The 22,073-nt window shown below is 44.5% G+C and overlaps 1 protein-coding gene across 2 annotated transcripts in view; it reads left to right on the forward strand.

The window, feature by feature from the left end:
* EFL1 (elongation factor like GTPase 1) overlaps positions 1-19,964 on the forward strand; it is a 49,329-nt gene extending 29,365 nt beyond the window's left edge. For both annotated transcript variants that reach the window (XM_081124796.1, XM_081124797.1), the window contains exons 16-20: positions 4,676-4,807; positions 6,711-6,858; positions 10,371-11,344; positions 15,161-15,345; positions 19,697-19,964. In XM_081124796.1, the coding sequence (XP_080980922.1) occupies positions 4,676-4,807; positions 6,711-6,858; positions 10,371-11,344; positions 15,161-15,345; positions 19,697-19,885 (1,628 nt within the window). In that variant the 3' untranslated portion in view covers positions 19,886-19,964. The remainder of the gene's footprint in view (positions 1-4,675; positions 4,808-6,710; positions 6,859-10,370; positions 11,345-15,160; positions 15,346-19,696) is intronic.
* The last annotated feature ends 2,109 nt before the right edge of the window (positions 19,965-22,073 follow it).

The raw sequence follows: 22,073 nt of genomic DNA on the forward strand, positions 1-22,073 counted from the left end.
CGTGAGTGGATCTGGAGATTAGGGTCTTTCTGTGAACTAGGACTGAACAGGGCCTCTACTCTGAGAGTATCAGACTGCTTACTCTCAGGACCTTGATTAACCTTAAGAAACATTCCAGCTCCCTATCGGGTAGGAATCCAAGACTCCCTCTGCGGACACCAGGCACCAGGGAAACCCAAGTCTGGCAGTTCGGAGGTGAGGCACAGTTTCAGTTTTTAGGACCTAAATTGATTAATGCAAATGTAGTGGGTTTACAGCATAACCCCAGGGTTTGTTGTTGAGTGGTAATTCAAACAATGCAAGCATTCAAGGCGCAGAAGCCACAAAAAGGCTGTTTTTTACTTTCTGGTTTAAAAAAAATTTTTTTTATCATTACAGAAATAGTCTATAATATTGTGAACATCCATCTAAAAATGACTGAAAGATAATCTACCTGCCAACCTGATTTCAAAAACATCAATACAATACCTTAACTGTGATACCAAGAATAAATAAAAGGGAAATAATTTACAATAAAAGCAAGTCCACTGCCGTGGGTAAATGTTCCAGTTTGACTATACTGGGTGGCAGGGTCCAGTCAGGTACGTGCAGCCACTGCGATGTGGCAGCTACAGATGCAGCTTGATGCAGGCGTATGGTACTCGTGACTCAGATGCCACGAGTGGCTCTTGGTAACATGGTGAATGGCTCATTTCCAGAACATTCCCAAAAATTCAGTGCATATTAAACTGTGCAAAAAAAGACTTTGTTATTAAAATGGAGTTGGATTTAAGGTCAGATAATTATAAACAGATTTTTCCAGCTGAATGTTCAAAAGCCGTGCATCTTGGGAAAACCCTTTGTGTAGGGTATGTCCACACATTGCAGGACACTGGTCCTTGGCCTTACCCACGAGATGACAGTAGAGGGCCCCAACCAGAAATGCCCCCACCAGCTCCCAGGGCGCCTAGATTTGTAGCAGGAGAGTTGTCCCGCTGTGTATGGTATACTCCTGTCCACTGTTGTGCCTGTTCTCAGTTTTGCTTTGAGAGAGACAGAACTCTCAACTGGTGAGCCGCGCAGTCTGGGCATACTTTCTGGACTTCGAAGACTAGTTCTTCCACGTGGCTGTGACAGTTCTTGTTCCCATCTCCAGGGCATGAGACCTACCCTGCCAGCACATACTTGTCAACACATGGTTTGCATAGGGCTTCCTTTTCTTTTCGTGTCTCTTCTTGGAACTGTTTATATTCTTTGCCTAAATTCCTCTTGGATTGCCTGTCTTTTTCATTGATCTGTACTAGTTCTTTACATCTAACACTTACTAATTCTTTGTCTCTTGTAAACATCGAAAATATCTATTTTGTAACTTTTAACTTTGTTTATGGTATTTTTCTCACATAGTTTTTAGAACGTAGTAAGATTTATCAGTCTTTAGTCTTACGGTATCATCTCATGGTGTGTGCTTTTCAGTTTTTATGTTTTGCATTTAGGTCTTTGATGCATGTGAAATTTATTTTTCTAGATGGGGTATGGTAGAGATGAAATTATATTTTTTTCCCCATTTTATAAGCTAATTGTTTCTGTGCTGTTTACTGAATACCACTTCCTACCACTGTTGCCTTTTGTTGTTTCCGTGTTCCCCCTTTTATGTTTCTGGGTCCCTCATTCATTTCCATGGGTCTGTTACCAGGCACATACCATTACTACACTGTCTGTGCATTTGTTTTTCGAAGTTGTGTTACTTTTTCAAGAGGGGAGCTATGAACTGACCCTTGCTATTTTTCTTTAATCTGATGCACAGCTAACAGAAATAGCTCATAGTTTAAAGTGCCTTTCTCCCCTTTCACTATTCATTCAGGTTTTTCTTAGGTTTTTTTTCTTTGATCATTTCAGTCAGGATCTTTTGTGTACTTGTGGTGAAGTTTCATTTCATCCAGAAGTGACTCTGCATCCTGTTTTTGATTGGAAATATTTCGAGTTTAAAGGTATAAGAAATCCGGTTATAATTTGCTGGTGGTGTAAAGCCATATCTCTTTTCTTTTTTTAAATCTTAAAACAAATTTTTAGCATTGTTTCAAACTCTACTAGGCATTTTGTGCTTCTTAGGTTCTAAAACTTTGTAAGTTTTTCACTTATATAAATCATTTGAATTGGAATGCACATCTTGAAGGAGCACACTTAAAACCATGTGTTACTATAGGAAACAACTTTGAGTCACTGGCCTAGGATACAGCATTCATAACTGGATCCGATTAGGAATATGAATTTGTGCCTCAGAGAAGTTATTACAATCTTCTTTACAGTTCATTAGTTAATAGTATATACAAAGTTAATATGCAATTCATATTATACACCAAAAAACTAAGTTGATTAACACATCTAGTAGTAAAACAGCAACTACTGTGATGACCACTATCTCCACCATGGCCACCACCTGCATTAATTGAATGCTTGCTCTGGGCCTGGGGCTTTGTCCTACAGTAACCCTATGAAAGTGCCACATGTGTCACTTGCATGTCACATAGATGGAAACTAAAACTTGGGAGAGTTAGGTAGCTGGCATTAAGGTTAGAGCTGTAATTAAATGTAAGTTCCTGGGACTCCAAATGGAACATTAACAAAAGTGCAGGTTGACTGCAGGGAAGAAGTGATGGCTGTTGCAGGATTGCAGAGCAGTGGGATGGAAATATCCTTCCAACCCTGCGTACGCTTCACACAGCAGCTGTGGACGGTGGCTCTGGCTTCTCACTTGGGCTTCCAGCAGTGCCGTCTCCCCACCTCAGCACTCTCCTCCCTCAGCATCTGCCTGGGCAGCTCCGTGCTCCCCCACGTCAGCCTCTCTAGGAAGTCTGCAACCTTTCACCTCCCTCTTCACATAGGCCGACCTCACCCTTCTGCCGTTATAATATTTCTCACATCATATTGTAACCGCCCGCTCAACTGCCCTTGTCCCGCTCCGGACTTTAAACTCCGAGGACACAACTGTACTCGTGTTCACTTGTTCATTGAGGAAACTTTACAAGGTGTTTGTGCCTCTGCCCTTAAAACTAAAGCACTGGAAAAGTAACAAAGTTGGGTGAACATTTATCAGTTTTTTGAAAGGATGACTTTTTAAGCGTAGACACTGAGTAGAAAAGGCTTAAAAAGGTACCAGAGCGGAGAAATACCCACAAGATAAAAAGGGAAACAGTAGTCTGGAGGAAAAAATACGGTAGGAATGAAAATGTTATTACATAAAGTACAAACACAAATGATAGGAAGCATTGTAAACCCAAAAGGAGAGTAGAAATGCTCTGAACAAGCCATCACCTGCTTAGTGTTTCAAGTCAGAAATTGGGATTTTTTTTCCCTTGTTTCCTCATTGTTCCTTCTTTCCAACTCCCAAGTAGCAGCCAGGACTGGGCAGCTCCACCTCTAGCTCACCCGTGTTCGTCCACACCACAGCCTTCAGAGGGAAGTCGTGATTGCCGATGTGGGCATGTAAACATAAGAATCAATTTGGTAACTTGAAGAGCAGAAGGTAAACCAGAAGTTCAGAAAGACAGTGTTCAGAATATACTGACCATCTGCAGCCCGCGTCCCTGGTGATACGGAAGAGACACCAGCTTTATCTTTTCATTAAAACCATGTGCTGTATGTGCAGGAAGGAAATGCATGCTGGTCAGAGGTCAGAAGCAGGATGGATGGAGTTTGAAGAGAGTATTTACTCTGGGGTTTTCCTAACCCCTGACTCCTGGGAGATGCTGTCTCTAGTAGACTTGATGGGAACTTGGGCAGATCCTCATCTGTCGCATCGTGGTGCCAGTGGGGAGTTAACAGGAAGCCGCGGCCACGTTTAGACCTGTGTGCTGGCCCAGTAGATGTGTAATGAACTTGGACGGTGACCAGATCCATACATTGGAGGCATGGGAACTGAATTTAGAACCTTGAAAACTTTAGTCTGAAGAGAGTGTCCTGCACATGGATGTCTAGAAAGGGACAGTCTGCAGATTGTGTCATGAACTGAACAGTTAAAGGAGCCAATGATGTTTAGTGTGAGACGTAGAAGGAGTAAAAGGATCTGACAAATGCCTTCAAAATCCAAAGGGTGGTTCGTAAACTAGAAGCAGCATGTTCAGTGTACCCCATCCACTTTCTTCGTGGGGCATTCTCTCTGCTCCCATCTCCTCAAAGACAGATACACCTTCTAGAGTCTTCTGCAGCCATCAGCCAGGACCTTGAAGTGGGGAGGAGGCGGGGGGGGCTGGCTGACTTCTGAAATGGGCAGCGAGGAGGGTGGCATAGGGTCGGGTACTCTGTAGCAACACCAAGTTTTAAGTCTCAGTTACCTTTATCTGTATGCAGGTACATTTGCAAAAGGGATCATTTCATGAGAAACTCATCTTCATCAAATCAGTGTATTTTAAAAACTAAAAGTTATAATTAGATATAATGAGTATTTTCAGACATATGTATCTGGGTGTGATCGTTTCTGTGGTCAGGGTAGGTGTATGTTAGCACAATTGGATGTAACAGGATCCGTGCGTTTGGAAAACAAACACTAGCAGAATTTCTGTATTGTTAACAGCGATTTAATAGTATCCAGAGGTCCGAAACCTCAATGCAGGTCTCTGCATTGATGCTCTTATTTTTCTAGTGTAAATTTAGAATTTATCATCTTTTATTGACCCCCATGGATTTTTCCTCCCTGCAGGAATAGGGGGCCTTCAAGACTTCGTGCTGAAATCCGCAACGCTGTGTAGCCTGCCCTCCTGCCCGCCGTTCATACCACTCAACTTCGAAGCCACCCCGATTGTGAGGGTTGCTATTGAGCCCAAACACCCAAGTAAGATGACCTTGTATTTAAAAGCATGTGATATTCATGACACTTTTACAATGCATGCATTTAAGACTTGGTTACTCACAGTTTGCTTCAGCGGTGTTCCATGACTTTCATGCAGGCACAGAGCAGCAGTAATCTTCCTGGTCAGGAGGCCATACCAACACCAACTCTTCAAAGGGATCCTCACCTCTCTCTTAGGCATGTGGCCTGCTTAGGCACCTTTGTTCCCCGGGGAGACTGTTTTCTCTGTGATGGCAGAGATGGGGTCGTTTCTGTATCCACTTGGGAAATCAGACAGATCCGCTTGCCAAATCAGACAGCACTGTCGCTCCCGGTACAGATATTTTCAGTGTTGTCTCCATACTCCACATCTTTTGTGGAAAAGTTTCTTCTTTGCCTATTGAACCGTCACCCTTACCAGGAAGAGACAGATGGAAGTGTTTATGTTTTTTTTGTTTGTTTAAAGAATTGTTAGATTCTCACTGGCGACAGCCACTGTTTTTACTGATTTTTCCCTTGTGCTTGCTATTCGTGTTATCTGTGGTCTTTCTGCAGGAGTCCTTTGAAGCCACGGTTCAAATTCTGTAAAGGTTAAGTTAGTTAACTCTAGGTAATACCTGTAAATCCCCTTAACTAGATGAAGGAAAACTACAGTGTGCCAAAAACGAACAAACGAGGGTGCCTCTGTCAACCCCACATGCAGTGCAGTCCTGCTCCGTCTTCTCTCAGGACTCCATGTATCCCATGTGTGGCTCAGGACTGCCTCACCTGTGAGGGTGCTGACACCCCTCACAGAGTGTGGGCTAAGGCCAGCTGCCTGCAGGCTTCAAAGCCAATGACTATGTGACCTTGACACAAATTTCTTAGCTTCTCTGTCCTGTCTCCTCACCTGTAAAGTGGGAACAGCAATCACTCTGCCTTGTGGGTAGAGACCGTATATGTAACGTGTCTGACACAGTGTTAGTGTAAAGTGTTAGTTATCATTAGAAAAGCTTTATTTAAAAAATAGACAAGGAATACATATGGATAGTTAGCCCTGTGCCATATATTGAAAACCGCTGATTGCCGAAAGCTCACCTGTGTTTTACTTAGCATGTTGAAAGTGAGCATTGAGGAATTGCTGAATTCATTCAAACGTAGAAATGAGACAAGGCTGCATAAAAATGCCCCAAAGCCACAGTCTCTGTTGAAGCAGTACAAGGGACTTCCTCTGGCTTGAACAGTAGCAGCTGAGTCTATGCAAAGTGGTAAAAAAGCAGCTCCACACAAAATGTAGATCAGAATCCCCATCCACACCTCCATCCCCAGGAGCTGTGGGGAAGAGCCCTCGGGTGCCAGGAGCACAACAGACTAGAACAGGGAGTGTCCAGCTCCCCGGGTCCAGTGGCCAGGCAGCCGAGAGCCAAGCCAGGGCAGCTGCGTTCCGAGTCCCAGACTTCCGTCAACAGTTCCACAAGTAACTATTTTAAATAGGAGGCTCCGGTGCATCCTTGACTTGATTATTATATCAAGTGCTTCTGTTGCTTGTTTGTTAATTTTATAGATACTGTTTAGGGAATGGTTCTGTTACATTTGTAGGCATATAATACATACAGTTGTAATAAGTTTTAGGTGGATTCACAGGTACAATGATGGTAGGTAGTTGATATGTGCTGAGTACTTGAAGGCGTGTATGGATCAGCTTTGGGAGTCTCGATGATGAGTGTGTAGGTGTCTCATGTTAGCTATCTGTACAAATAATTACCAGAAGGTAGTTTTCTTCTCATCACGGCATTATTTGGAAGGGAAATAAACCGTTATTTTAAGTTTATTTCGTTGTTCTTTCCCCAGCAGTGGCAAGGATGTTGTCTTTAGGTTGTATTAGTCCTTACACTGTGTGTAATCAGTACTTCATTTGTTAATCTAGGTGAGATGCCTCAGCTCGTCAAAGGAATGAAGCTGTTAAACCAAGCTGATCCCTGCGTCCAGATTTTAATTCAGGAAACGGGAGAGCACGTTTTAGTCACAGCGGGGGAAATCCACCTTCAGCGTTGCTTGGATGACTTAAAAGAAAGGTTAGCTCATGGCAGAGACGGAGAAAAGAGCTCCAAAATCAATGGATGCTTTAGTGTTTCCTAAACCATTTAAACTTAGATTGTGGTTTGTTTGGGAGACAAGGCGAAATGCCCTGAAACATAAACTGTTACTTGTTACGGGATCATGTATTGAATTTTTAATAACTGACAGCATTTACTTCCGTACGTGAATAATCCTGCATCTTTAGCGTGAGTCAGAACATCTCCATGTATGTGTTTTCCTTTAAGTATCAGGACAGCAAACAAAAGCTTCTTTGTAAACTCAGGCTGTGATTAGGACCGACTTCTTTCCTTATTGATGTGGTTTCTTCAGTGCGAACCTCAGGAAGTCTCGATATTTCTCTATCACGAGACTGTCACAAAATAGGCATCCCAGATCACTTTGTGTAAATAACATTTTCCATCTTTATCCTAGAAACAAAGTATGTATATTGTAGCAATTAGGAAAATACACGGGTGGGGTGGAGGGTGGCTACGGCACCTGCCACTGCTCATGCCCACTGGAGTAGGGGTTTGGGAGAAAGTCCTGCCAGACTGGACATGTCCTCATTTCTGTCTCTCAGTTTAAAATGGTGTTGTGGCTGTTCCTCCTCTAAATATTTTTATAGACGTAGTTAGTACAAAATCAGGAGGTAGATCTTCCATCTCTTCTCGTCCATTACCATTTTCTTGACATTTCTGAAGGTTCTAATGTTGGTTAGAGAGTAATTCTAATTGGGTAAATCTTAATGAGTAATGTATTTTAAAATAATAACTTAGTTGTCAGAGGGTTTTTTTAAAAAAAACTATTAAAACATTTTATTATTTTGGGGGCGTCTTTGAACTAAATTACTTTCTCTTCACACTCTCTGCTACCAAATTAAAATCCATGTTAAATAACCCTACATTTACTAGGCCAATACTTAGAATTATATTTCAAGTAATACTCTCCAAGCCTAAAAGGGATTTCAATTAAATCATTTCTTTGTTTCTTTGTTTAGACTTTCCATTTTTATCTTGTGGTTTTCATCATGGGCACTTTTTAATCTCAGGAGGAAAAAACTGTACTTACATAGCAAGAGAAATTAGTTTTCTAGAAATATGCTCTTAACATGGCATTGTAATATCTTAATAAGTAATTCATTATGAAAACCACTCTATGTAAACTTTTTTTAGAAACTATCCATAGCTAAACACCTAAAAATAATCCAGACTGAAGGAGGGCAATAAAAGTGCTGACACATCTGCTTTTCAAAAAATATATACTGCTCTAATAAGATACTTAATGAATTCTGAAGTGTTTGTTAGCTGCTTTTCCTGAAAATTCTAGTACCTGAAAGTGATGGCACCTCCCCACTGGCATTCAAGAAAACAGTTTCCTTTGCTCTGGGGCTGGTCCAAAGGAAAAATAAGCTCAGTTCAAGCATAGTGTTCTCATCAGAGCTCAGAGAGTAACCTGGAGCCCAGGTAGGGAGGAGTCTCCTTGGTTCATTTACCTGAGCAGTCAGCTAGACCAACTGTGGGAGGGGACAGTGGCAGGAAGCCACAGGAAATTGCCGGTGTCTGAGCTACTGCATTTCTTTCGAAATAACAACAGGCTCTGTGTTGCCAGGATTTAGAGAACCTTTGGCCCTGAAGCACTTTACAGGTAGGATAACCATGCACATACACACTTCCACCTACGGCAGGAAGTGGTTTTAATTCATTCTGTAAGTGATGACTGTAGGAGATTCCTTGGGAACCTCAGAATTTGAAGGGCCGATGATTCACAGCCCTTTTGACCTTATAAGGGAAAGAGGACTGCGTGGGTGTCCTCACTCTTAGTTTCAGTGGCTGTGTAGTTGATTGTCTTAGTTCTGACTATGTGAGCATGTTTCTAAATAATATTTCCTATTCCTAAGATTTCTAAGTGCTTTTCTTTTTTAAAATCACGATAGTACTAAATTTTATTGAATGCCAGTTTAGCATTTTTAAAGATGGTTGCATAGATTATTTGACATTTCTGATATGTTATTTTAACAGATCTAATACAAATCAACTTTTAAATCTCTGATAAAAGCTAAACAATTATTGTTTTAATAGGCTGTTCAGTTTGATTTTCAGTATATCATAACAGGTAAGAGCATGGGCTCTGAGGTCAAACCCAGGTTTGAATCCTAGCTTCTCCACTTACTAGCTTTTTGACTATGGAGAAGTTACTTATTTTATCTGGTTTTCTCCTCTATTTAGGTTCTGTATTCTAAAGTCAATTTTGGTAACATAATTTTTAGAAAATTATTTATTGAGTTTTCAAATTTATCAAAAGGTATAAAATCTGATAAACCACATACCTACCCCATACCCAAAAAATGCAGGCAGCAGAAATAAATCTAGAGTCAGGTGAAAGCATTTCAAAAACTTTTAGTAGTATTTCCCTTACCAAATAATGTTTCCCAGGGAAAAGTATTATGTCAAGATTCCAAAATTTCATATAATGTATATGTGTACACACTCTTAATACATGTACGTACACTTATACATATATCCACCCACATTGCCAATAGCACATATGCATCAGACCAGAGCTTTAGTATTTATTACCTGGGAATGAGGTAGATGGAAAATAAGAGAAAAGGGAATACTGCGTGGTTTTATAGTCATCAGGATCACCCCACGCCAGTGTCCAGAGTCCACCCTCTGTGAACGTATGATTCATTTGGAAGAAAATACAGCATGAAACTAAATTTGATAGCACGTGAAAGGGGGGATTTCTGAACTTGGTGCCAGACTAAGGTGCCAGACCTGTGCTGTCCAGTACAGTAGCCACTAGCCACATGTGGCTATTTAAAATTAAACAAGTTGGAAGTTAAATAAAAAATTGAGTTTTTTAATCACACTAGCCACATTTCAAATGCTCCGTACATAAACGTGGCTATTTAAATTTAATTAAAATTAAATAAAAATAGAAACATTTCCCCAGTTGTACGAACCATATTTCAAGTGCTCAGTAACAACAGTGTAGATACCAGTACAGTAACTACAGAAACTTCTCTAGACAGACGCCTGGATCATGCTCGCCCTGCTATGAGCCTCATCATCAAAGCCAAGTGCATAGGCAGGACTTGACTAGATGTCCTGAACTTCTGTGATTCTTTATCTATTTAGAGTTAGAATCAATGAGCTTTTTCTCTCCAGACATTTAAATTGGTAAATATTATTTTTAAAGAATTCATATGTCAAATCTCATTAAAGCATTTATTTTCCATTCACAACATTCTTATCTAAATAGATAGTTTATTTTGAGAATAAACAAAGCAGTGAAATTCTGCTACATGCAAAGAACCCCCTGAAGGTATGGTCCCATTAGTCTTTTCAATCGGAAATCAAAGAGATTTATCTTTTGTAGTAAAATAATTTTTATTTTACTGTTTCTGTTTTTTGCAGAATCTCCATTGTGTAATATTTTTACGTGGGAGTTTTGATGCTATTTTGGTTATAACTTTCTGTTATATTTCTCTTGAATTTATCTGTAGGTTTGCAAAGATTCAGATCAGCGTGTCTGAGCCCATTATTCCATTCAGAGAAACAATCACAAAGCCGCCCAAGGTGGACATGGTCAATGAAGAGATAGGCAGACAGCAGAAAGTTGCCATCATACACCAAACGAAAGAAGACCAAAGCAAAATCCCGGAGGGGATCCAGGTGGACTCCGACGGGCTAGTCACCATGACAACTCCCAATAAACTGGCTACGCTTAGTGTTCGGGCCCTGCCCCTTCCAGAGGATGTCACTCGAATTCTGGAAGAAAACAGCGATTTGATCCGCTCTATGGAGCAGTTGACATCGTCTTTGAATGAGGGCAGGAACACTCGGGTGATTGACCAGAAGACCCAAGAGAAAATGTGGGAATTCAAAGGAAAACTAGAGCAACACCTCACAGGGAGGAAATGGAGGAACACTGTTGACCAAATCTGGTCATTTGGCCCAAGAAAATGTGGGCCCAACATATTAGTGAATAGAAGTGAAGATTTTCAGAACTCCGTGTGGACAGGCCCCGCCGGCAAAGCTTGCAAAGAAGCCAGTAGATACCGAGATGTGGGGAACAGCATCGTGAGTGGCTTCCAGCTAGCAACTCTCTCTGGCCCCATGTGTGAGGAGCCTCTCATGGGTGTCTGTTTTGTTCTGGAAAAATGGGACCAAAGTAAATGTGAGGAACAAGGGGTTAGTGAAAAACAGAATCAAGATCTGGTACAAGAGGGACGGGGGGCGGGGGTAAGCTATCCTCCGGGCGATGAGAAGGAAGAGCTGCAAGACGGCCACTGCGAGCCCTTCGAGAAGAGGGCTTCCCAGAAAGGAGAGTCTTCCCTCCCCGACTGCTACGGACCCCTGTCAGGGCAGCTGATCGCCACCATGAAAGAAGCGTGTCGCTACGCACTGCAGGTGAAACCTCAGCGTCTGATGGCAGCTATGTACACGTGCGACATCATGGCCACCAGCGATGTTCTTGGTAAGGAAGGAAGGTCAGGGGAAGTCTCCTAGATCAGAAAAGTAATCTCCCTTAATATTATTGTTTACAGAAGCTCCATGATCACCTAATTTACTAAGGCACTAAGGTCTTTGAAAGCCAGAGGACTTAAATATTAAAATCTTCAGAGGGGGGAACTTGATTACTAAAGATCTTTTGCAACAAATAGACTATTTTCTGTAATGAACATTGTGGTAAATGAGCTCTAAGCTGCCCATGTATGTTACCATCCAAACCTGTGCAGCATTTTTTCTTACAGGAATAACCCCATCAGCCTGGGAACCAGAGTCATTCTCAGAGTGATCTGAGGGGGCAACAGTCTTGTCGTTCCTGCACTAAGGGGTGTCTGAATTCCGGGTCCCTCTGAAGAGAAGGTGGTATAGGGCTTTATTCAGTGCTGACCATTGCACCAGATTCTCCTGACTGTTCTCCCTCGGTGAGATCCTTAGGACCTCAGGAGACATGCAGCCCTGGCACTTCGTAGCTATTTTGACTTTTGACAGTGTTTCTCTGAGGCTACTTTGCTTGGCCTGTAAAGAAAGATGGTAACACACTGGAGGTTGGGAAGGTTAATGAGAACACAGATTCGGGGCCTGCAACCGCAGAGTACTTTCCATGACCCAACAGATACATTTTGGAGCTGCTGTCATTTTGGGTGGGAAAGCATCTCTCCTCCCTTTTCTCTCCTTAGGGTCATTTGGGATCAGTATTTCAGCCTCTTGGTACCCCAGAAGGAACTTCATCTTAGAGTTCATTACTCTAAAGACTGTTCTGTTTGTTTCTTTTTCTTTTCCATTTGAAATGGCCCTTCTTAAAGTCTGGGGTCCATGTGGGGCCACGAGAGGCCTTTCACTCCCTTGAACTCCCATGATAATGGGCATTCGTGTTTCCTCCCCAAATTGCCACCCATCCTACATTACCCATTTGGAGTGGCATGTCCTGTGCTTTTTGAAAAGACAGTTTGCGGCACAGCACATGAAGCTTGGATCAGCTGTTGGCATTTACCAGACTGAAATTCCCAGCAGGCTGTTGAGTCACCTCTGTTGAGTCAGCCCGCTCTGTTCTCTCATTTCTATTAAGAAATCATCCCCAGGACCCTGTGTGTGACCAGGCAGCCCTAGGTCGGTCCCTTGAAGTATCAGTTGTCATCCTATCCTTTTATCTCATCCTGACACTCCACTTGGCAACCAGGCTCAGTTCTAGCACTTTCCAGGGAGAGATGCGTATCTTACCCTCAGGGTTATTTGCCCTCTTCTCTCTTAGAAACAAAATGCTTGCCTTATCCAGGTACAGATCCCACTGCAAGGCCTCACTGACCCCTGTGAAGTGGCAGCTCTGTCTGTGGATTGGTTAGTGAACAGTCTGTACCATGTCTCTGGTCAGCCTCCTTATTTTTCTCAGAGACCAGCCAGCTACAACACCCCCTGCCTTCGAAAGAGCTGTATTCAGATTCTTCGTGCTTTTTTCCCCCCTGAATTGGTGTGAAGCCCTCTTGCGAAAACTAGAGAGTCTCCTCCTAAGCTCATTGCTCTTGAGGAATTCCCTAGTAGTGATAACCAGCCTCTAGCATCCAAGATCTGTAAGAATAGTCAGCTCTTCACTTCTTGTGTTTTCCTTTTTCTTCCTAAATTGCCTCCTGCGGCTGGAAAAAGGAGTGAGGAGACCTCTGTGTTTCTAAGGCCTTTTACTTCCTGCCTGGATATCCAGAGATCCCCCGAGAAGACCTCAGACCTTGCTGTCGGCTGCTTTAATTCTCCAACAGTTGGCATAAGACACTCAGTTGGTTGAACCCAACTCTAAAACCTCGGCCTTACCCATACTAGCTAGTGTCTTGTTAAATTTGAGTTCTTACCTATCAGAGTGTTTATTTCCCTGCCAACTTCGCATCCTCCTTGGCTTTGCCTTCATGCCTTCTGAATCTCTTAAGTTACTGTTTATCATAGGAAGGACACAAAGCTGCGAGCAGAGCACTGACACTTAGTAAAGACATCATCCCAGGCTGGGGGCCACTCGCTGACCCCCTCTATGTACACTTAGCCAAATTGGTCTGTACAGTAGCAACCGGCCCACATTCCCCATTATGTCCTCAGCACACGTTATCTCATATTTGTTCGAAGCCCATCTGCATCCTGTCGGCCACGTTTGCTCGATTTAGCAGCGGCTGCTCTGGCAAAAGGAAGAGGTTAGTGCGACCTGGTTTGTAAGAATAAGAAGTGCCCGCCCACTCCTCTGCTGTGCTGCCCACAGTAGCAAAACCACAGGTGAAAGAAGAACCTTCCTCCTCAGGAATTTACCGTTTTCCATTTTCTTTTACAATTTTTGTCCATAATAATACATTTTGCATAAGTATGTCCTATGGTAGAAGCAGTTCAGTGTTTTGCTTTTTACACTTATTACCTATTTTATAAGCATGCTTCTGTTTGGCTACTTAGTGTTCAAAATGTTCATTTCAGTCTCTGCCTAATATCCTGTCAGTCTGATGTGCTGCAGTTTACTTCCTGTCACCCCCAAATTGGAACTTCACATTGTTTCCTGCGTGTTTACTATTAGAGAAAACATTGCTGTGAACAGCTGTTTCCTAAATCCTCAGGGGTGGGGGGGAAAGACCATAACTTTAATTGCCACACTTCCAGCTCTAAAAATTGTAGACTCTGCAGACCTATCTCACTGCCTGTAGTGGAGGAAGATACATGCATAAGACTCTGTGACGCCATAAAGGGACATACTTGGGCCAGGGAAGCCCAAATGATGACGAGATTGTTCTGTTTGGATATCACAGGAGGCTGTGGAGCAAGCTGTTTTGAATGGGCTTAAAGTGATGAAAAGTATTTGACTATAGAGTTGGGGTGAGAGTATTGCAGGCAGAAGACACTGAGCGTAGAGTGGAAAAGCCGCGCCTGTCCTGTGGCCAGCGGGTGGCTCACCTTGGCTTACAGCACAGTTTGTTCTCTCTGCCTCTGGTCTCGCAGTCTCAGGAGCTGCCGTGGTGGCCTTCTGCGGTCCTTGAGGACAGGCTGAGATGTTCATGGCGAAGTCCTGAAAGGGGAGCCCTGATCAAAACTGCCTCAGTCGGTTAGCTTTAGTGTTGCTACTTGTTTTCCTGGTGGCTGTCTCTTCCCTGGCGCCTCGCTAACTGTGTGGCACACCGTGGTCCTCCCTTGAGTGAGCAAGCAAATGACCGAGGTGGGATGGGGCAGGTGCCCACTGAAGGGGCATTGGAGTACTTGCAGCCAGAGGCCACATGGTCAGAAGTCCTCGCTAATGTGGCCACATTGATCTCTGTGTCAGCAGTGGCAGGTCTCCAAGTGCATCCAACCCTTGGGCACACCTGTCACGAGAGTGAGGTGTGTTGGAAGGTTTATTATGACTTTTCCTGCATCTGGTGACCCAGACCATCCCTGTTTTAGGGCTTAGCGTTAGTGGGATCTAAAACAAATGGCTCAAAGTTATGAGACGGGTGACGTTTAGTCTCAGCCACAGTCAGTGGCCCGAGCCTGCTGGCCTGGCCCAGGGGGGCGGGGAGGCTCCTGGCATCTGGCCCACCCTGTGCTGCATGGAGAAGGGTTGTTGTTGGGTGATGCCCTTCGGGGTGATTTCACTTTTTGTTAGCTTTTGTTTCTAATTTCTCTATAATTGTCATGCTTTACTTTTTAAATAAACACTTTAAAAATGTCCATGTTTTTGTAAACCAAAATTTTTGGGAACAGAGTTACTCTACACGTACAGAGTGTTACAGGGTATATGAGTAAGCCCGACTGTGTATGGCTCAGTGAATTTAAAAGATTTATGGTGTTGCAGGTCGGGTCTATGCTGTCTTGTCAAAGAGAGAAGGTCGAGTGCTGCAAGAAGAAATGAAAGAAGGCACGGACATGTTCATCATCAAGGCTGTGCTGCCTGTTGCCGAAAGCTTTGGCTTTGCCGATGAAATCAGGAAGCGGACGAGTGGCCTGGCCAGCCCGCAGCTGGTATTCAGCCACTGGGAGGTAAAAACCCAGATCCCCCCATTCCTTCCTTCTCATCTATGGGTGTGCTTCCTACAGGGACGCCAAGAGCGGCAAACGCAACTCCCCCTGCCGTTCGGCCTTCCGATGGCTCTGCTCATCCGAGCGACCGGGGAAAGCAGATGGTCTTGATCCATCCAGACCGAGGGAGCCTGCGGTTGCAGGTGGCTCATAATACACGCACTTGTTCCTCCTTTTCACCTGATGTAAAACTTAAAACAGACATTTACTCCTTTCCCCTCTCAAGATACATTGCCGGTTTTTAAGAGAGTCATAGACATTTTGAAAGTAAAACTTTTTTCTGAGGAAAAGTACTTCTGGCATTTAGAGGGGAACCTTGTCTGTAATCAGAAATGAAAACATCACAGTTCCCCATTGCTGGGGAGAGTGTGGTGAACACGTTGTTTCTCACTTGGGAGGAGCAAGGGACACGGCAGTGCGTCCTGCCTTGTTGATCGGACCCTCTGAAGGAAAGGTGGACGCGAAGAGCCGAGGAGGAGGGTGAGTGCAGGCGCCGCGTGAGGGAAGGCCGGCGGAGGAACCGGGCAGGGCGCACGCAGAAACAAGTTCATTTTAACAGTGACTGACTTTAAAATTTTTCTTGCATTTTGAATCTTTGTCTAGAAACTTAATGGTATTTTTGATGCTTTTATTGGCTTATATCTGAATGGCTGTCGTTGCTGTGTTTCATTATGGGGAACACAGTAGCTCCAGAGTATTTAAGTTATTTGTTAACCCCCAAGCTTATGGGTAGTAATTTTCCGGTCATTCAAACTTCCAGCTCTTTGGTTTTGGTTCTTGGCACTCACCTTGTACGTGAGAACACAAACCAGTAAGAAATAGCAGGAATGGTAATGGCATCCTTATTGGGAGAATTAGATATTTGAATTCATGTATTTTATTGTTTGTTACAATACGACGTCATTTTACGGTCTTGTCCTTGAAAGTGATTTTATAAAATACAGTGGCTCAGGTAAGGCAGAAGATTCTCTTCGAGTGTGGGGAGCAGAGCCCAGGCTCTTCCTGTTTTGCTGCCTTTCTCAGTGCTTGGCTTCCACCGATGGTCTAAAGTGGCTGTGCCCCCCGCCCGCCCCAGTCATCCCATCTGCCTTCCAGCCAGTGAGAACAGGGATGGGGAGAGGACACGCACTGGATGTGGCACCAGCCACTTCTCACCCCATTGCCCAGAGCCAGTCTTGCGCCACATCTCACAAGGCCCCACCTGACAAGGAGGCTGGAAAGTGTAGCCTTTAACTGTATCAAAAGTCAGCAGACTGCCCCATTACCTGTTTTGGTTAATGAGATTTACTGGAATATAGTCATATCCATTCATTTCCATATTTTCTGTGGCTGTATTCAAGCAGAGTTGAGTAGTTGTGGCAAAGACCCTATGTATATATGCCTGCATTCTGCAATAGTTACTGCCTGGCTCTTTATAGGAAAAGTGTGCCTCCCCTCCCATCCTCACACCCCCACGCCTAGGTGCCCTGGTATGTCCACCAGAAATACCTGTTACCAAAGAAAAGGGAGAGAACGTATATTTAGGAACAACTAGTTTAAAAACAGCAAGTTTTTACCAAATAGGCAGTTTTTGTTCATGTGAAAACCATAATGGTTTTTCAGTCCCCTTTCTCTCTCAAAAAGAAAAAAAGTAAATAAAAGTGAAAATTAATCTTATGTAATAGTTTTTAAAAAAAATAGTTTTTGACTTAGTTACAGCTTGTTGTTAAAAATTAGTCTCTTAATAAATAACTTCAGAGAAAAACGTAGTTAAGAAGAGCCTGCTCCCGTTTTGTGCCATCCTTCTGTCATCCCCTTGCCACCTGTCGTGGTCCTGTTCCCAAAAGTGCCACATCTCTGAAAGTCTTGGAAACTACATTATAATTAAATGTCATTGATCTGATATTTTTTGGCTGTCTCAGTTTTCCCCCATATTTAGGTTTAGAAATAACACAGTTGTTGAGATCTGGCTTCTCACTCCAAGGCACTTTTTTTCATTTGTACTCTACCACACCATGTAATTTACAATCAAGAGCTTTTGAGAGAGAGTGCTTCAAAAAAATACAGAAAATAAAATTACAGGCATTTTCCATGAGGAAACCTTTGAAGTCAGCAATCTCATAATTTCTCTTTCTATGTTTTACTCTTCTGTGGAAAGGGAAGAAAAGGAGCTAATAAGCACAGAAAGAAAATCCTACCAGCCAGTGCTGTTCTGCACCTATGTCAGCATACCCTCGAGATTAGCTGCTGAATACTGGGGTCACTCCGAGGGGTGGGCTGAAGTTCACGCAGGGTGAGGGGGAAATGATCACAGTAGTGATGAAGTTTGTTTTCGACATAGTGTTTCCCACCTGCTGGCTGTAATCATGGTGAAAATTTGGCAGATAAATGAAACCGAGTCCTCAAAGCTTTTTCCTTCTAGGCTTTTTTTTTTTTTAAATCCCCAGTCCAACAGCTAGGTAGCATTTGGGTGCCTTCCTTCCTGTGAATTAGAAACTGGCATCACATCCAGGCTGTGGCATTCTCATTGTAGGCAGATGAATTCTGGGTGAGTCCGTTAGAAGAAAAGCCTCTTTTCCTCCATACTGTGGGCCAGCTCTGCTCTGCAGCCTTGAGGGGCCCCTCTGTACAGCACGACCTGGACAGCCTTCCTGGTCACTTGTCGGTGTGTCACTAAGGAAATTCCAAACGAGCTTGATGGGGTCAGGGGTTACTCTGTCCTGAGAGTTCATTTGGCACGTTGAGGCAAAGGGCTTCAAGATGTCTGCACAGACGCAGGATTCGTGAGCTGAAAACAGAGCATCTGGGGGGCAGGCAGAGGGCCAGGGAAGGGACTGTCTCCAGCCAGTTTCAGAGGAGCCCCCGGGCAGGTGGAACTGAGTGTGGAAAGTGCCCTAAAGTCTTGGGAAACAAACTGAGCACACGTCAGAATTATGTGCCGGAGGCCCAGACAAAATTGGATTCTTTTTGAAACTCCTGGGTCTTATAATTCTGAAACCGGGACTCTGGTCTTAAATTGGACAGTTTGAGTCTGGTGTCTCTCAACCAGCACCTCATTTATTTCTCTTTATAAAATGTGTCACCTTTTTTTTTGGTCACTTTTTTAACAGGACTAAAAATTTATTCCTCACTGCCACTCAAACGGACTAAGAAAGTGTAGCTTCTTTATATTCTAGGTGGGTTTATCGTGCAGCTGGTTAGGGGAGGGCGCCAGTAACCAGCTTAAAACTAGTCTCTTGGAGTATAGACAGTCTTTGTGGATGACTGCCCGGATAAATGTTGGGTTCCTTTCTTCCCCTCCCCCTCTCGGGGAGAGGTTTCTGTGACTGCGTGGTGGGGAAAAAAAGGAAAGAGGTCCTCGGCTCCACACTGCGCCCTCCAGAGCCTCTTGGGCCTTGACCACAAAGTGACTTGTCTGGTCCAGTCCCATTGGCCACTAGAGCAACACCTACCTATCTCGGGAATTTCATACCAACCTCTTGTCTCCAGCCACAGAATCCCCACCCACAGCGCCTTTGCCCCTGCCCCAGGCTCTGCCAGCCCCTCAGCACCTCCAGGTCCACTCAGCAGGGTGTGGGACCACCTGGACTAGCAGTACCACCCACTGATCAGAAGTACCGCCCATTGCTCTGATGCCTTGTCAGAGTTTTCTGAGAGGCGAGGCTTACGGTCTCTGTCTGATTGTACAGGTGTCAGGTACTCAGGAAGAAGGGGAGAAAACGGTTATTCTAATAGTGAGCAGAGCTTTCTGTAATCAGGACAGGCATGCAGCAGTTCATTCAGTGTGCATTCATCAAGAGCAGCCTCAGAGAGGGACTGTTGCCACCCTGCCTTCCCCTGGACGGAGCTTCCTCCCCTGCAGAGTAGTAGATGGGCGTAGCCCAGGGAAAGGGGCCCGGAGGCTGCCTGTCTGCCTCTGCTCCAGGCAGAATGTGAGGTCCGCCCGGCCGCGCTCACTAGGTGCTCCACTGAATTTTGGAGTAAAGCTCAGAGTATCAAGAATGGGCTTAATGTGTTGGTCCTTGCTGGGGACAAAGGCAAACTTAATAAAGACACCACAACCCAAACGTGCTCTGCGGAAAGGCAGAGCTTTTATATTATTCAAAATTAATAGTTTTCTCTCGTCCCCAGTGGTTTGTAATGGCTGTAGAGGGAAAGACTCGTACACGTTACAAGTTCTGTTGGGTCTCCTTCCGTTAGTCCGTGCCTCCTGTTTTCTTCGTGTTTATTGCCATTCCTCTAACTTTTATTCTTTGGCAAGGGCTATGAATTGGCATTTGAAATGAAGGTTTATTTGCCTGATCCAGCACGTTCTGTCACCTTCTTTTACAAGATCATTCCCAGTGATCCCTTCTGGGTGCCGACCACCGAGGAGGAGTACCTGCACTTCGGGGAAAAGGCTGATTCTGAGAACCAGGCCCGGAAGTACATGAACGCGGTACGAAAACGGAAGGGCCTCTGCGTGGAAGAAAAGATTGTGGAGCACGCAGAGAAGCAGCGAACTCTGAGCAAGAACAAGTAACTCCTGGTGGTGGATTCTCTCTCTAATAAATTAGAAGGGCCCCAGGGCTGACCCTGGAAAACTTGTTCCTGCTGCATTATCTCTGTGCACTGTCAATCTAATCGGCCCGTACAAGGGCTTGAAAGGGGCCATTAGAGAACATGTTTCCTGGGTGGTTTTTCATTAATTCTGGCACAAGGCAGTGGTGACTTACTACCACCTGTGCGTAACCCGGGGCAGGGCGGCTTGTTCTGTGCGGGGGCGTGGTGTGCAGCGTCCTCGACACTGGGCAGCCGCGCCTCTGTCTGCCGTCAGGGTCACACCTCCCTGGCATCGTACACGTGTGCTGTAGCTCATCGTTGAGTCCCAGTGCCCAGCATCGTCTAGAGAGACCACGTCCCCGAGGCCCACCTGCCTTTAATTAGTTCATCCAAGTCACTGTTAGAGCTGGTCCATCGTATGGTTTATCTGCCTGGAAAACAATGCGATGCTCATTGGTTAGCCTTTAAACCTGTTCCATGTTCTCTCATAAATTGCATCACTCGTATTTAAATAAGTGTTAATGAAAGTTATGCTTGATACCTTTTTCTTTAAAAAAAGTAAATTTTTGTGATGTTCTCAGCTATTTCTTCTTAGCCTTACTAAAGGGATATTAGCTAATGTGACAGGATTATCCCCCTTAATGTAAATCCTTTCTCAAAATCTCAGTTGCCTCATTCAGGGAGATCCCCTTATAAGGAACAAACACAGTTCAGTCAGAAATAGATTTTTTAATTTTTAATGTTGCACTAATAATTTTTAATCTTTAGAGCCCTGGCATAGCTGGCCCAATCTACTTGACCCAGACTTTGGGGACTGCGGCTGGATAACTCACTGTCTGAGTTTAACAGGTACTGATAACGTGGGTTAATTTAGGAAGGTTCTACCGCATACTATTTTATCTGAAAACTATGATCACATGAGAAGAGCTAGCACATCGATTTAAGCATTTGTAAGTAACATCACTCAAAGTGCCAGATGTTCTATTAAAAGTATCCTTAGACTCTGCACTTTATCAGCAAATGCTGCACTTAGAGAAAAGAGGCAGAGCCCAGAAGGGGTTGGCACTCCCTGCAGTTCTGTTGGGCCAGATGTGCCGGTGTGGGGGGTGACTGTCAAGTTGATAGATTGCCTCTCTTCCTTCTCCATGTTCAGGGGAGACAGTAGTGAGCAGTAGAGTGACCACGAGGAGGCAGGCCAAGGGATATAGCGATTCTGCCACATGAGTAATCTGCCAAGAAGCTCTCAGTCAGTTCCAGCATGGGATGGGAGGGCTCCTGTTCTGCCAGCAGCGTGGCTTCTTGCAGCCATTGATAGACCTTGGGGGCCATGGGGAAGGCTGGGTTGAGGAAGCCACAGAACCACAGCCCTCACTCCTGGAGGGTTCTTTGCACTGAGGTCCAGGAGCCACTGTCCTGCTTGGGGGACAAGCAAAGGCAACGTCAACACACTGCTTTTTCCAGCCAGCCCCAGAGCACAGAGGGACCAGGGGAGGCTGAGAGGGGTCTGTTGCCTGGGCCAGAGTTTCCACAGACCTGAGGGGAAATACCCATCTCCTGTTTTGACGCTATTGTAACTATAGTAGGTAGAGACAGGTAGGTATGTAGGTAGGTGGGGTGTGTGTATCTAGAGTATTATTTGATTGTCAAACGTGAAACAGGAAGAAAAAAGTCCCCTGCGGCCTGGTGAAGTGAGGTTCACGGCCGTGGTCCGTTTCTCATTCAGCCGCATTTCCTGGTAAGGCTGCTGTGAGTGCACACGGGGGTTGCAGGCATTGTTGCCGGATTCGAGTTGGGATCTGAGACGTCATCAACAGCAGCTGAGTCTTCACTGTGCAGAGGCCTTGGGGCATCTTTATATTTATGATATTTATAGTCTGTGCCTGAAACTTAGGTAGAAGGCTGAGATGAAGGAGCCAGGGCCTCCCTACTTGAACATTGCTGGCTCAGGGCTGGGAGGCCAGAGACTTGATCTTGAGTGGTGGGGATGGGGTCTCTTCCAATCTACTGCCCCCTTCCTCTGGGCCTCCTGTTGTTTTCTGAGGAAATTCCAGAGGGCCGGGCAATAGTATCCCTCCCACAGACCCCTCCCCTGCTCACCTTGGCCTCACCGGGCTAGAGTGTTTTGGTTGAGGGTTACCTCATTAGCCTGGGGTTGGTTTGTACATCTA

This window comes from Miniopterus schreibersii, assembly GCF_964146895.1.
Source record: "Miniopterus schreibersii genome assembly, chromosome: 22".
In the NCBI taxonomy this organism is placed as follows: Eukaryota; Metazoa; Chordata; class Mammalia; order Chiroptera; family Miniopteridae; genus Miniopterus; species Miniopterus schreibersii.